Below are 15624 nucleotides of genomic sequence, written 5' to 3'. Positions count from 1 at the left end.
CAGCATTTGGGGCAAACAGTAGTCCCTGGTCTGGATGCCCTGACAAGCCAAGATTTAGGAAAACCGGTGTGAGGGTAAGAACTGCTGGTCCTCCGGATAGTGGAGGAAAGAAAGACAGGGAAGCACGTGAGCCCACGGCTTGCAGCATCTCCTTGCTCATGTGTGACTTGCTAAATCATGTGAACACAGCATGGGCCCTACTTTTGTTAGCATGAAGCATCCTGAAAACCTGTGAATTTAAAAGTGCAAGTTTTTTTTAAATCATAATAATAATAATTACATTTTTTTTAATTTAAAACAATTTAGTATCTTGTCAACAAATGATTCCAGAGCAGTTTTTAATAACTTTTCCAATTCTTCTGTGATGATGGTTATTCAGGAGTGGGTTTCTCCTTACACCTGCCTCAGGGGCACTGCTAATGTAACTAAATTTTGTGCTTCGTCCCTCCCCACTTCTAGTCCTGCCAGTTTCAGGGTAGCAGAACTTTGTAAGAGCTCCACCTCTTATTGTTTTTCATTGTGATGATATGGTGGGATCAGCATTTGTAAATCTGGGAAGTTTTTCTGACCCATGGAACAGGGAAGATGCTTCTGATTATCTGCTGTATGTCCCATGAAGCAAAGGACCAGAACTGGTGACAAGGAGGAGCATAGCTCTCAACTTAGGGGAGCAGCTTATTTCCCAGGGAAGGTTCATCCTCCTTTGGTGGGCAGAGGGGCCAACACCTCCTATCTGAAGACTAATACCTTGTTACTATCTTATTAGCTCTGAATATGCTCTTTAATATAGCTGTTAATAGTTATGTCTTGCAGCAACCCTGGGGAATAAGTAATTACTTGGGTCCTAAGGTTATGTGCATGAGTTGCCCCAAACCATCCAGTGAGTCCCTCGCTTGTACCTGGAGTAAGGGCAAACATACATGGGGAGAGAAGTGAACTTGGTGCTCTGTAGATTGTTGCCACTCAGCCAAATGCTGACTGGGAACCTGAGGAGTCTGTCACACACTAGCGGCTCTGCATGGTCCCCTTTCTCACTCTGCTAATTTGAAGGAAGCTATAGAGATTCCAAATACTGGCTTTGGCGAAAAACTGTTGTTGGAGGCTTGTGTTAATGCTGCTTCAAAGGCATAGTTGTACTATTGTGTACTATGTACACAAGGTAGATATTCCATGTGGGACACCTTCCAATTACAGAGTGGAGACTGTCTTCCTGGAGCAAGGCTCTAGGGGTCGTTGCTCTGTGATTTAAGCTTATTCTCCCAGGACATAACTGCTGCTGAACAATTTGTTCTTTGCTGCGACTGGCAGTGCTGTATATATCTATGTAGGCATTTTCTAGAGAGCATCTACTTGGAACTGTTCAGGTTTATCTAGAGCCAGGTGTGCCAGTAGACTTGGAAGGTGAGGGGTGTGTGGTTGGGTTTTTTTAGGGATGCTGGTTGGAGAGGGTGCTGTTGTTGAACCTTGATTCGGTGGGCAGAGTAATAAATAATCCTATAGAACTGGAAGCCACATTTTTCAATGAGGAATTCCAGAACATGATTTGACTTGCTTCTCTCCTCCGTGCCCCCTTCCAGGTGTTCCCCAGCCACTTCACACAGCAGCGGACCAAAGAGACCACCTGTGAAAGTGAACGGGAGAGGGGCACCAAGCAATCGGGCAGCCCATGCCCAGGTCAAATGGGCACCAGTGGCATCTCCACTGACTTCTGGGACTTGTTGGTCAAACTGGATAATATGAACGTAAGCCGCAAGGGCAAGAACTCCATCAAATCTGTGCCTGTGAGTGCTGGCTCTGAGGGAGAGAGCTCTCCCTACAGTCTAGAAGCCTCTCCTCTGGGTCAGCTCATGAACATGCTGTCCCATCCAGTGATCAGACGGAGCTCCCTGCTGACAGAGAAGCTGCTGCGCCTGCTGTCACTCATCTCCATTGCTCTGCCTGAGAACAAGACCACGGCTGAGGGGGTAGCCAACCATGCTGCTGCTGCTACTACTGCAACTACCACCCCAGCACCTGCTCCCGCCCCTGCCCTGGCTGCTGCCGCCGCTGTAGCTGCTGCAGCTGCCGCCGCAACTGCTGCTTCTATCGCCACCTCTGGTGCTGCCGTGGTAACTGTGACATCTGCTCTCCCCACCACTGTGTCCAGTAAGTATTCTATTGATTGGGGTTTTTTGTGGGGAGGGGTGCTCGGAGACGAGAAGAGGAAAGGATACTTTTCTTCTCCTTGTTCCACATTCCTTTTTCTTTCTTCATTTGAGTTGTGGAGCAGGACATGTCTAAAGAGAAAAATACATGTAAATTTCTACATCCAGGCAATCCAGACTCTGTGACCTGTACAGTCATACCTGGGTTTTCAAACAACTTAGTTCTCAGACGTTTTGGCTCCCAGACGCTGCAAACCTGGAAGTGATTTTTCAGGTTTTTGAACTATTTTTGGAAGCTGAATGTCCAACGGGGCTTCCAATTGGCTTCAGGAGCTTCCTGCAGCCAATCAGAAGCTACTCTTTGGTTTCCGAAAGTTTTGGAAGTTGAATGGACTTCTGAAATGGATTCCGTTCGACTTCCAAGGTACGACTGTATGTGTATTTGCATTAATTTAATTTATTTTTCATAATTCTGTGTTTTGGTGGCCATGGAGACGAGAAGGGAGCTATGAAGGACCCCAAATATTTATCTCAGTTGCTAGAAATCTTATTTAGCCACCTTTTAAGACTTCAGTAGGTATTGCTGCACACACTTTCAAGCCATCATTGCAGCCCTAAGGAAAATATTGTTGAAACAAAATACAGTGGTGCCCCGCAAGACGAATGCCTCGCAAGACGGAAAACCCGCTAGACGAAAGGGTTTTCCGTTTTGGAGGTGCTTCGCAAAACGAATTTCCTATGGGCTTGCTTCGCAAGACGAAAATGTCTTGCGAGTTCCTGCGGGGTTTTTTTCCTCCCCCCCCCCCTTTTCCCAAGCCGCTAAACCGCTTATCAGCTGATGGCTAAGCCGCTTATCAGCTGATCGCTAAGCCGCTTAACAGCTGATGCTAAGCCGCTTATCAACTGATCTTTAAGCGGCTTAACAGCTGATGCTAAGCCGCTTATCAGCTGATCGTTAAGCCGCTTATCGGCTGATCTTTAAGCCATTTATCAGCTGATCGTTAAGCCGCTTATCAGCTGATCTTTAAGCCGGCTAAGCCGCTAATACTGTAGCGCTAAGCCGCTAAACCTCTAATGGGCTTGCTTCACAAGACGAAAAAACCGCAAGACGAAGAGACTCGCGGAACGGATTCTTTTCGTCTTGCGAGGCACCACTGTAGAGAGCTGGGATTCTCAACAAGGCAAGCTCTTAATATCGCACACTGTTAAATCTGTGCTGTCGCTGAATTCATAGAATTATAGAGTTGGAAGGGATCCCAAGGGTCATCTACTCCAAGCCCCTGCAATTTAGGAATATTAATTAGATCATATATGACAGGTGACCATCCAGTCTCTGCTTAAAAACCTCCAAGGAAAGAGTCCACCACCTCCTATGGGAGTCTGTTCCACTCTGTGCCAAACAGCTTTTACTGTCAGAACATTCTTCCTGATGTTTAGTCAGAATCTCCTTTCTTGTAACTTGAATCCTCTGGTTTTGGTCCTACCTCCAGAGTAGGAGAAAACGAGCTTGCTCCAGTTTCCATTTACAAGTGTTCACATCCCTTACATACAATGCTGGTGCTCCTCTCTTCCTGACTGATCTGTTCCTTTTGAGCAGGTTGTACCCCTCAATTTCTACATTAAAATTATGAGCCTCATCCCACCAGGTTTCAGTAATGTCTATTAGATTATAGTTGCCATTCTGTATTAAGAGCTCAAGTTCTTCTTGCTTGTTTCCCATATTCTGTGCATTTGTGTAGAGACAACTGAAAGCATGAGTCATTCTTCTGCACACTGCTGCCGCTGTCCGCATCTGTAGGGCATCACCTGCCACCACTACATGCCTCTTCCTTCTCTGGGGACAGGCAGGAATGGTTCTGTACATTGTAGCTTCCACTGCCACCTTGGTATTTGCAAACTTATCACATATATGAACACAGCCGTGATCAAGGAGGATATTGCCTACTTATAGAAGCCTGATAGAGAGAGGGTGTCTCTGTGACTTCTGTGTAGGGATGGAGGTAGATGGTAGGCAAGTGCTCAAAGGAGACCCAGACTTCAAAAAATAGCTGGTGGTTTGCTTGGTCATTCTCTCACTGGTTAATTGTCAAATCCCAAGTTGGTTCTAGCTTGTATCTTGTCGTTCTCTGCAGCTATCCCAAAAAACAGCAAATCGCCAGCCAAGGTAGGCGAAGTGGGAGGTGGAGGTGGAACTGACAGCAAAATGGCTGCCTCAGGCCTAACGGAGAACCAGCTACAGCTGTCTGTGGAGGTGAGTGTGGTGGGTGTGGCCAACACACAATATGGGGAGGGGAGAGGAAGGGATTAACATTTTGAGCTGTCAGCAGCACAGTGACTTTCTCATCTTCCATTCCAGGTGCTGACATCTCACTCCTGCTCTGAAGAAGGCTTGGAAGATGCTGCCAACGTTCTTTTGCAACTGTCACGGGGTGACTCAGCCACACGTGACACTGTGCTCAAGCTTCTGCTTAATGGGGCCCGGCAACTAGGCTACACTCTTTGCAAGCAGATAGGTAAGGAGAGATGAGACTGGAGAAGTGCCAGTTTGAGGAGCTGGCTTGGTTAATGGTCCTGCCCTGCCTCAAACACTGAGTACCACAGTGAACAGTCAGAAATGTGAAGCTAGGAATATTAGCCAGTAGCTCATAGAAACAATGGGCTTCAGTGCTCTTCTCATGTACCAGTGTGATAGTCTGGGGATTTACATGTCCAAGCACAGGTAACATTTAAATGCACACCTCCTCACAGAGGATAGTAACCCATAAGACTGTTTTCCTTGCTGTCACATTTGAATGAGCTATAGTCTCTTTTGGAACTGTCTCTGCTAGAAAGAGTCACACCATAGCATAACAGAACTGCTCCTGGTGGTAGGGCAGGGTGATTAAACCAAATATGGGATTTCAGTCAGTTCTGAACAAGGTAGCAAGCATGGCCGGGGAATCCCCCTTGTGCTAAGTAGAAGCCCTTGAACTGACTTCCACTAGCGCACCAGATAAGTTGAATCTGGGCCCTAAATTGTACTCTTACATGACCACCCATGTTGATCCAGAAAATAGCAGCTGTAGGGTGCTCACAGGAACACAATTATGTAAGCATGTTACCTATTTTAGAACAATTGCACTGGTTACCAGTAAGTTTGTGGGTGCAATTCAAAATGCCAACCAACCTGGCATCAGGCCCTAAATGGCTCACATCCAAGACCATTCATACCATCTACGATCTTTCCTCTGTGTCTCAGTGTGGGCTTATTCTAGGTTGGCTGGGATGTGTGAGAGCCCAGTAGCAGAATGCTCTCTCACTGGGACATTCAACTGGCCCTTTTAGTTTCTACTTCCTAGTGAACACAATTCCTTTTAGGCAGGGATTTTTTATTGCCTCGGGTTTTATGCTGACTGTTTTAAATTGTGGATGCGTAATCTTTGTTTTCTGGATTTTAATGGTTTTACCATCATGTGTTTTGATATTGTTTGTCATGTTGGGTATAGTTTTATAGTGGAGAGGTGGGATCAATTTTCTTAAATAGGACTCACTAATTCTCTACTCTCCCTTTCCAGGTACTCTCTTGGCGGAGCTGCGAGAATACAACTTGGAGCAGCAACGTCGAGCCCAGTGTGAGTCCCTGTCACCAGACGGGCTCCCTGAAGAACAGCCTCAGACCACCAAATTGAAAGGCAAGATGCAGAGCAGGTGAGTCTCCTTCAAGTTGGCCTTTCTCTTTGTCTTTTGAGTGGCCTTCTCTGACTTTCTTCCCCACCTTCTTCCTCAATTGTTAGGTTTGACATTGCTGAGAACGTGGTGATTGTGGCATCACAGAAGCGCCCTCTGGGTGGTCGCGAGCTCCAGCTACCCTCAATGTCCATGCTGACTTCTAAGACCTCCACACAGAAGTTTTTCCTAAGGGTGTTGCAGGTCATCATCCAACTACGGGATGACACACGCCGTGCCAACAAAAAGGCAAAACAGACAGGCAGGCTAGGTATGTTAGGCAGGAGAGCAAGCTCTGTCTGCACAAGGCCTGTTTGTAGATGCTAGAGCATGGGTGGGAGATCTCCTGATACTGGTTCAGACCAGTCATACTTTACCTACAGAAGACCTGAGAGGCCCATAGGCCACTGCAGTTTTTTGGGGTCGGTTCAAAGCTTGAGTAGGGAGTTAAATCTTACAGGCTCAGCTGTAGGAACCAACCCTCATTCTTCTTTTTCTCTCCCCCTCTTTTTGCAGGTACTTCCGGTCTGGGCTCAGTTAGCAGCATCCAGGCCGCTGTTCGGCAGCTGGAGGCTGAGGCTGACGCCATTATACAAATGGTACGTGAGGGTCAGAGGGCCCGGAGGCAGCAGCAAGCAACAACGGTTAGCATGGTGCCTGTGGCGCTTGTAGGCCACTCATTTTGTTTATTTGAACTACCCTTTTTCATTATTTTACATTCCTTTCTCCATCTTTTCTCCTCCCTTTTTATGCCAACTGGTTTGTCATCAGAGGAGCTTCTTTGTCCAGGGAAGGAAGAAGCTTCAGCTCCTTGCTGCTGTTGGCTCTTGATCCTAAAAAGCTGTTCTTCAGAGCAGGCTGAGGAAGAGCTTGTGAGGACAGTTTGTGATTTGGATTCTGGGTTCTGTGCAGTGTTTTTTTTTTTTTTTTCTTCTAAAAAGATGTTTAGGGGTACTTTCATTTTGACTCAAGAAAATCACCATTTTATAGTTCAAATTGGGGGAAATACAGTAAATGGACAAAAGTACAAAGATTCACAAAATGTTTAGGGGGTATGCGTACCCCTGCGTACCCCCCCAGAAAAAAGCACTGGTTCTATGTATTGGGTAGAGGGATGAGAAAACAGCTGGTTTCAGCTGAAGTGTAAGAAATGCTGAAGACAAAAGAAGTCTTCCTTCTTTGTACCTGGCTTATGCATACTCCTTGGCTGTTCTCCCAACAACCTCAATATATACCTCCATGGGCTCTGGTGGTGGTTACCTTTTATGAAGTTGCTTATTGATATGAAAAATCTGAGTTGGATATTTGCATAGTATCTTTTAACAAATTGTGGTCTTCGGACTTTTCACTCCTGCATACACCCCTTTGTTTTCTATTATTTTAGTTACTCTTCCAACACTTAAAAAATGTGTTTAGCTTCTGTATGTCTTGGACACTTCTGTGCCAAATAGCTCTAACCTTATTTGCTTCCTCTTCATACGATTTTGGGTTATCTGCTGAAGGCAGGTTGAATGTGGGACGGGGTTTGTAGTAGGAGACAGTGAGCTGGGTGAAGAATCCTCTGCAGCTTCAAGATGCCTTCCCCATTTTGAAAGGCCATCCACTTCCATGGTGGATACATCACTAACTGCTGCTTATGTATTGAGAACTGAGCTTGGGATGGGGAATTCCTTTATGCATCTCCCCTTCCTTACTAATGGAAAGCCAAGGCCTGACCAGGAATAAATGGAAGGCTCTGCAGTTGTGTAAGCAGGGTAGGGATTGTTTTTCTGGTTTCAGCTGCCTTTTTCATACACTGTTTGGCTAGGATTGTTGGTTGAAAAGCTGCGTGTTAAAAGCTGAAAGCAAGCTAGCCATCTCTACAGTGGCAGATATTTAGCATTGGTGATCCACCCTGGATTCTTCAGGTGAAAAGCAAAATACTGCCTGTAAGAAATAACCTTCCATTGCCTACAGACCAAATCAGTTTTGTGAAGTTTAGCATTCTGATTGCTTAAGTTGTTGGAATTTTGACATTTTAAAAGGTGGGCATTGTGGCAGCGGCAAGTAATATTAGTGAAGTAAAAGACAAGTGGTCAGGGGACACTCTGCTGTGGTCTCAGCCGTTGACACTTGCTTAGTGCTTCAGATGTTCTGTGATTAATAGTAAATCTTTTGGATTTCTGTGGAAGTTTCAAAAAGCACAAACAGCAAGGGAGCTAACCCAAAGCTGTACAAGTTGTGGACTGAACATGTGATCCATAGTTCTGGTCTGCCTTCCTCTGCCCTTCAGCCTTATTCTCTTCTCCTGGCTCAAAGCCACTCAAATTGGAAAGCCAACTTGACATGGCTGTGAGTGAGCTGACACGCATGGTAGCTCTAAGAGCTCACTTCCACTTGTTAGATCCAGCATGTATTCAGGGTACTTCCACTGTCCCTGTGGCCCCGGGGCAGGACCAGCACAGCAACCACACAGCATGGCTTGAAGCCCAAATTCTTAGGGCCTGTACGCACGTTACTTTCCTATGAGAAGTAGCTGAGCAATAAAAAGTAATTGCTGCATTTACTTCTGGGTTGCAGTAGGTAGAGAGAATGCATTAGAGGTCAGCAAGAACCAAGCTTGTTTGCAAGCACAAGTGACACAACTGAATCACGTTGGTGTACTTTTCAATCACAACTATTGTGGAGTGGATGTGACAATACAGTAATGTGTGTACAATCCTTGAGCCTACCTCTCTCCAGATTGTTGCATCTTAGAGGCCCCAGTCCTGTCCAGTTTCTGTAGAGAGATGTGGGCTGCCTTTGCCCCTGGCATGTGGGCCTTGTTAAATATGAGGTTATCCCTGCAGGAAGGTCCCTGATGACAACTTTCCTCTTCTCTCCACACCTGTTCTTTGCTTTCCAAGAACTTTCCCCACTCTGGTGCATGCACTTCACCATTGCTCCTGGCTGTAAGTGCTCCACCTCCAGATTCACGCATGTCATGCTTTCTGCTAGCTTTTTTTCCCTGCTCCCCTATTTCTCCTGTAGCTGTGTCATTCGGCTCATTCCCTCTGCAGATTTTAGCTTGTGTATAACAGCATGTTTAACCTCTTTTGGTCTTTGTAAAGGATGGGGAAAGTGGTAGGGCCACCATGCACAGTTCTGTTGATGGTCCATTTTCTTCCCTGCCTTTTGGGAGTTACTGGGCTGACCTCCCAGCACCTATTTCCTAAGTGCTCTTGGGAAGCTTCAGCCCTCACTAATGTGTGCATCTCTTCTGTTCAGTCGGAGCCAAACCAGGCAGAGGGTTCTGTACGAAGAGACGAATCACCTATGGATGTGGATCAGCCGTCACCCACCACACAAGACACCCAATCAGTTGGTTAGTATCTGCTTTTTGCAGTTGAGGGGTGGCTGTCTCTGAAGTAGAGAAGCTGTTTTACCTGCCGTAGGCCCTCCTTCTACAGGTCTGAAGGAGTTGCCTGTCCTGGAACTGGGAAGGCTAAAGTGTGAAGGACTGATCTCTTGTTCTTACAGTGTCAGAAGGGTCCCAGCAGGGTGAGAAGGAGAAAGAGGAGCGTCCTCCGGATCTGCCTCTGCTAAGTGAGCAACTCAGTCTGGATGAACTATGGGATATGCTGGGCGAGTGCCTGAAGGAGCTGGAAGAATCGCATGACCAACATGCTGTGCTTGGTAAGGTTCTGGGCTGCTGGAAGGTTGGTCTGCTTCAGGCCTCTCTGCCTCTTGGAACTTCACCTTCTGCTCTCTTCCCTACAGTGCTGCAGCCTGCAGTGGAGGCCTTCTTTTTGGTGCATGCCACAGAGCGGGAAAGCAAGCCCCCAGTGCGTGACACCCGGGAGAGCCAGCTGGCTCACATCAAGGACGAGCCCCCACCCCTTTCACCTGCCCCACTGACCCCTGCAACACCCTCCTCCCTTGACCCCTTTTTCTCCCGTGAACCTTCTTCCATGCACATTTCCTCCAGCCTTCCCCCAGACACACAGAAGTTCCTCCGCTTTGCAGGTTAGTTCAAACTGTGGCATGTCTGGCTGTGTCCAGGGTATTAAGACTAATTCTTTCATGAGGGCTTCAAGTGGGGGTTTCTCGGCTGTCTCTATCTCAGAAGGGCAGCTGGTTTGCTGAGGGAGGAGTGTGTGGATCAAGGTGTGACTAACTAGGGAATATACTTGTGGAGGAATTTCATTAACGGGTTTCTGCAGCATGCCTGGAAGAAACACAATAAGGAGCGTGCAGCCGAACCTTCACTTTTGTTCTCGTCTTGCAGAAACACACCGCACTGTGCTGAACCAGATCCTGCGCCAGTCCACCACCCATTTAGCTGACGGCCCCTTTGCTGTCCTCGTGGATTACATACGTGTGCTGGATTTTGATGTCAAACGGAAGTAGGTTTTAGGGTGGGGTGTTAGTATTCTGTTTCCTATTCATTTTAAATAATAATTAAAAAACAAGGAGATGCCAGAGATTGATTGTAAGCACGAGTATGATGTCTCACTTTTGACCTCTAGGGCAGATTGCTTGAGTGATATTCTAGGCTTGTGTGCTGACTTTTCTATTGGCTGTGATGCCCTCTAGGTTGGCTACCCAGACATTTCTCATTTCTTGGCATTGTTCAGCTCCTCCATTGGCAAAAAGATCAGTGTGGGGCAGGAGAAGTCGTGGTGACTGGATGGGTGGTCTTACTCAGTTTGATATGCTTCTTCCCCTAGAATGAAGTATAGTCAAAAGTGTCTCTCAGCCTCAATTCTGAAGACACTTTGTAAGGGCTGGAGAGATGGCAAACCCGCCCACTTTTCATCTACATCTGTAGAACATGTCATCTCTTTCATTGTTAGTGCTTTGCAACTGTAACTGTGAATTGGCTTCAGGGAGTTCCATAGTAATAGCCCTGGGGGCTGCCCAATGTGAGAGGTAATGGCTACATGCTTACTCTTCTTTCCAAGGTACTTCCGGCAAGAGTTGGAAAGACTTGATGAGGGGCTGCGGAAAGAAGACATGGCTGTGCATGTGCGTCGAGATCATGTCTTTGAAGACTCATACCGGGAGTTGCATCGCAAGTCGCCCGAGGAAATGAAAAACAGATTGTAAGCAACTTCTTCAGCTACTAGAACTTTTAGCGTGCTGCTGTAATCAGAGTCTTCTTATGTGCACCGTTTTCTTTCTTACCCTTGCTGAGGACCTTTGCCCACGTTTTGTCTAAATGTTGATTTTTCCTTATTTTGTAGATTGAACCTATAAACCAGACATTCAGTCCCTGCCAGCCTTATTGTTCTAAACCCATCATCCACTTCTGACGTTTCCTTATTATTATATCCTCTTCTGTTTTTCAGGTACATAGTATTTGAAGGGGAAGAGGGTCAGGATGCTGGAGGTCTCCTGCGCGAGTGGTACATGATCATCTCACGGGAGATGTTTAACCCCATGTATGCGCTCTTCCGCACATCGCCTGGCGATCGAGTCACCTACACCATCAATCCTTCCTCTCACTGTAACCCCAACCACCTGAGCTACTTCAAGTTTGTAGGGCGCATTGTGGCCAAAGCAGTATATGATAACCGGTTGCTGGAATGCTACTTCACCCGCTCCTTCTACAAGCATATCTTGGGCAAATCTGTCAGGTGAGTAGTGCCTTTGCTTTTAGGGTTTTTGTTGAACTAGTCCATCTAAAATGCTTTCCTATCTTTCCCAAAACATGTTCCTAACCCAGCCAGCTTCCTTCAACCATACAGGTACACAGATATGGAGAGTGAGGATTACCACTTCTACCAGGGACTGGTGTATCTTCTGGAAAACGATGTCTCCACACTGGGCTATGACCTCACCTTCAGCACAGAGGTAAGCTGTCCCCTTCTCATGGAAGTATTTTGGGGCAAATCTTTTGGAAGTTGAAGGATATTGAAGCTAAAGAGACAAAGGGCTATCGCATAGAATGGGCAACCATTCAATCTGGACAATTTTGAAGATGATGGATAAAAATCAAGAAGGTGGTAGAATTCCTCACCCAGAAGTTGTACAAATCCCTCCATGTGTAATAATAGGTGAAGATGACTATATATTTGCAGGGATTTTCTAGCAGTGGATACAGCTCTTTCCTTTTGAATTCAGATTTCTTTTGATCTTAAAAAATTAGAACTCTCTAAACAATGTGAGAAACAATGAGGCTGTGGATATTGGCATTGATTATCAAGCACTGTAACAAGAATGGCATTCGGACACAGTGTTCCAGAATAGTAAGGATGTATTATCTGGTGATAACTGCCAGAGTCTTTCGTTGCCCCTGAATGATGGCTGCTGCTGTTCGGTTTTGGTTGTGTGTTTATATTTTACTATGCACAAGGGGTAAATCTGATTCTTGCAACTACATTATGGTGTTTTGTTAAGAGAAGCATCCATTGGGTTGTAATTTGAGGCTGAGGAGGAATTTGTGAAACTGAAAAAGGATTGAATCAAGGCCAGTATTGAGTCATTCTCACTTCTGGTCCTTGTCAGAAAGAGCAAGGCAAGCCTTCTCTTTTCCCAAGAGATGTTCTTGTTAATCCAGTTTCTACTTATTTAGTACACTTCTGTCTTTCCTCCTCCCCTACCCAAACAGGTTCAAGAGTTTGGTGTGTGTGAAGTACGTGACCTTAAGCCCAACGGAGCCAACATCCTTGTGACTGAGGAGAACAAGAAGGAATATGTACACCTGGTGTGTCAGATGCGAATGACAGGTGTGTTGGGGGAGTACACCTGAGAACAGTGAAAAGAACCTGATGATCTAAACCCATCTCTGCTGGAAGATGGGATCCCTCCACTTATTAACTTGCGTCTACCTTTTGAATTAACATTCCCTCCCTATCTCATAATTTATACTAAATTCTAAGCAAAGAACTAGTGTCATACCAGAGCTGTCCATGAGTTGCTGTTTCACCGGATCAATAGCAATAGCCTGAAGAAGGAAGCCAAACTGTGTTTTTTAAGGAAAAGTGTACAAACAACAGCAACAACAAAAACTTTAGTTGTCTAATTCGGTCTAAGGTCATTACGTAGACACTGTACTTGAGGCAGATTCATCTACCAATCAGCTGTGAGAAGTTGTAAATTTTACATAAATGTGCACATTTCAGTGTTTAGATTTTATTCCCTCCTGAGCAATAGTTTCCCCTCTTCTTCGGCTACTTAGAACTTCCATTGCCTTCCCCACCCATTGATAATCCATATTCCCTTCTGGCAGGAGCAATCCGCAAGCAGCTGGCTGCCTTCTTGGAGGGCTTCTATGAGATTATCCCCAAGCGCCTCATCTCCATCTTCACGGAGCAGGAGCTGGAGCTGCTAATCTCGGGGCTGCCCACCATTGACATAGATGACCTGAAGTCCAACACAGAGTACCACAAGTACCAGGCAAACTCTATCCAGGTTAGCCTTTCCTTTCTAGCAGGTTGCCTTTCACCAACTCTCTCTTCTCCAGAGTGGAAGTGTCAAGGCCTAATGGAGAGGAATCCTCTTGATTTTTCTTGGCATGATAACAATTAATTTCCTTAGTTGATTGAGCTCAATGAGACTTCAGGTAAATTTGTATAGTATCGCAGCCTTGATATGTTTGACTACAAGTTTGATCTTGGAACTCTGTTTGCCGCTAAGGTGGCTCTTCTCCTGTCGGGCATATATCATCGCTACCTCCCGCTTGGAAGGCAGGAAATGTGCGACCCCATCCCTTCTGCTATCCTCTCCCCCTATTGGCTCCTCTTTGTGTTGGTCCTTCTGGGCCCTTCACTTCTGGAGGCCTGCAAATTTCTCACTTTCTCAGAAATGCCAGCATCTCTGACCTGCTTTTGTCTTTCACAGATTCAGTGGTTCTGGCGAGCCCTGCGCTCCTTTGATCAGGCAGACAGAGCAAAGTTCCTGCAGTTCGTCACAGGCACATCCAAGGTGCCCTTGCAGGGGTTTGCTGCCCTAGAGGGCATGAACGGCATCCAGAAATTCCAGATCCACAGAGACGACCGCTCAACAGATAGACTGCCTTCTGCTCACACGTGGTAAGAGGCAAATGGATAAGCCCATTGTTAGTGTTCCATTATGCAGGAAAAAAAATTATGTAAATGGAAGTGTGTCATATAATCACCCTAACTCCAAGAGGCCTTCCAAGCTTGTGTAAGTGCTAGAATTCACTGGTTATCATCTTGAGCCATAACACGTATACCATGACGCTGCTGAAGGTTTTTTCCTATGAATATCTGTAAGGTCCTAGCTATTTTACAGGAGCTTCCCTTCTACAGCAGTATCTGTTGCTCCTTTACCTAGAAACACAATTGGGGATTTTGTGAGCCGGGAGGGGAGAAAGGGAATGAGTGTGTTTCTGAAACAGAGGCTATCTATAACTTGAGTCATGAGTCAGTGGTCAAGTCCTAAAGAAAGAGGTGCCAGAACTCCAGTTTTGTGCCTTGCAAATCCAAATCCCAGATGGAGTTGGATGGGGTGACAATTGTTTGGGATAGACATTCTGCACATGTGCAGAGGATTGTTCATCACTTCCAAGGACTGAATTTTGACCTTCAGAACAGGTTCTTAGGCTGTCCTGTGGTTGAAATTAAATACTGCTAAGAATCAAATGTGAGCAGGCTGTAGATCTGTAGATTTTTGTCAGTAAAGTGATCACGGCCTACAGATTAAGATTTCTGGCCAGTTTGGGAAGGGTGGAGGTACTGTCTTTTGCTCTGGTTTTGGAAAAAGAAAGGCATTGACTTTGCAGTCAATCTGGTTGGCCCCACCCCCTTACACTGATGCTTTCTTCCTCCAGTTTCAACCAGCTGGACCTCCCTGCCTATGAGAGTTATGAGAAATTGCGTCACATGCTGCTACTGGCCATCCAGGAGTGCTCGGAGGGCTTTGGCCTGGCGTAAGGGTGGCTCCAGCTGCCATATTTTTCTACTGTCAGACTTGGGGAGCAACAGGAGGGAGTGGAACTGAGCGATGCTGCTCCCCCTTTTCCAACCACCTGTGTGTGTGTGTGCGTGCCCTGCTGCCCCCTTACTGAAGAGAGCCAGAGACCCCCAGCCAATCAGCCGTCTTCGGAGGTGGGGCCGGGGTGCAACCCGGAGAGAAAAAGACAAATTATATATATAAATATATATATATTTTTTGGTTTAGTTTGCATTTCTTAATTTGTGCTTGGAATGTGTTGATGAGGCGGCGGGAGGGAGCGTTTGGATTCTTTTGTTGGTCTCTTTCCTTGGCACCCATTTGCTGCTGGAAGGGAACCTAAGGTTTAAAAAATTCCAAAAAAAGGAAAAAAAATAAAAAAAATAAAAGCGCACTCTTGATAAGAATGTACTGTGCTTGTGTGTTCATTTTGGTAAGAGTGGAGAGTCCACCTGGCTTTGGGAAGATCTTCTGGAGATGCAGAAGGAGTCAGTTAGGCCATTCTGAATGGTAACATACATGCTTTGCATACAAAATGTTCCCGGTTCAATCCCAGACATCTCCATGTACAGCTGGTTAACACTTGTGACTGAAATTCTAGCAAGACAAAGATTACTCAAGTAGGATGGGAAGTCTCTTGACAACATGCCCACCCCAAATAATGGTCCTCCATGTGGTTGTTTCCTGTCTGCATAGTGTTCTGGCAAGCTGGGGTAGATCTTGCTTCTAGCACCTATGACTGTAGTTCAGTGGTAGAGCATCTGCTTTCCATTCAGAAGGTCCCAGGTTCAGTCCCCAGCATCTCCAGGTAGGACTGGGAATGTTGTCAATCTCAATATCTGGAGAGCCTCTGCCAGTCAGTGTAGGCAATACTGAGTTAGATACACTAATGGTCTGA

The 15624-nt window shown here is 46.0% G+C and overlaps 1 protein-coding gene across 2 annotated transcripts in view; it reads left to right on the top strand.

The window, feature by feature from the left end:
* HUWE1 (HECT, UBA and WWE domain containing E3 ubiquitin protein ligase 1) overlaps nucleotides 1-15133 on the top strand; it is a 74022-nt gene extending 58889 nt beyond the window's left edge. For both annotated transcript variants that reach the window (XM_080987512.1, XM_080987511.1), the window contains exons 64-80: nucleotides 1578-2145; nucleotides 4277-4395; nucleotides 4501-4657; nucleotides 5699-5831; nucleotides 5918-6120; nucleotides 6366-6493; nucleotides 9096-9192; nucleotides 9348-9503; nucleotides 9588-9833; nucleotides 10096-10213; nucleotides 10772-10912; nucleotides 11159-11446; nucleotides 11558-11663; nucleotides 12421-12538; nucleotides 13042-13223; nucleotides 13653-13843; nucleotides 14605-15133. In XM_080987512.1, coding sequence (XP_080843638.1) covers nucleotides 1578-2145; nucleotides 4277-4395; nucleotides 4501-4657; nucleotides 5699-5831; nucleotides 5918-6120; nucleotides 6366-6493; nucleotides 9096-9192; nucleotides 9348-9503; nucleotides 9588-9833; nucleotides 10096-10213; nucleotides 10772-10912; nucleotides 11159-11446; nucleotides 11558-11663; nucleotides 12421-12538; nucleotides 13042-13223; nucleotides 13653-13843; nucleotides 14605-14707 — 3054 coding nt within the window. In that variant the 3' untranslated portion in view covers nucleotides 14708-15133. The remainder of the gene's footprint in view (nucleotides 1-1577; nucleotides 2146-4276; nucleotides 4396-4500; nucleotides 4658-5698; nucleotides 5832-5917; nucleotides 6121-6365; nucleotides 6494-9095; nucleotides 9193-9347; nucleotides 9504-9587; nucleotides 9834-10095; nucleotides 10214-10771; nucleotides 10913-11158; nucleotides 11447-11557; nucleotides 11664-12420; nucleotides 12539-13041; nucleotides 13224-13652; nucleotides 13844-14604) is intronic.
* The last annotated feature ends 491 nt before the right edge of the window (nucleotides 15134-15624 follow it).

The sequence above is a fragment of the Podarcis pityusensis genome (assembly GCF_964106645.2).
Source record: "Podarcis pityusensis genome assembly, chromosome: 17".
Taxonomy (NCBI): domain Eukaryota; kingdom Metazoa; phylum Chordata; class Lepidosauria; order Squamata; family Lacertidae; genus Podarcis; species Podarcis pityusensis.
Note: the sequence above shows the minus strand (reverse complement) of the source record. Positions and strands in the feature narration are given on the sequence as shown.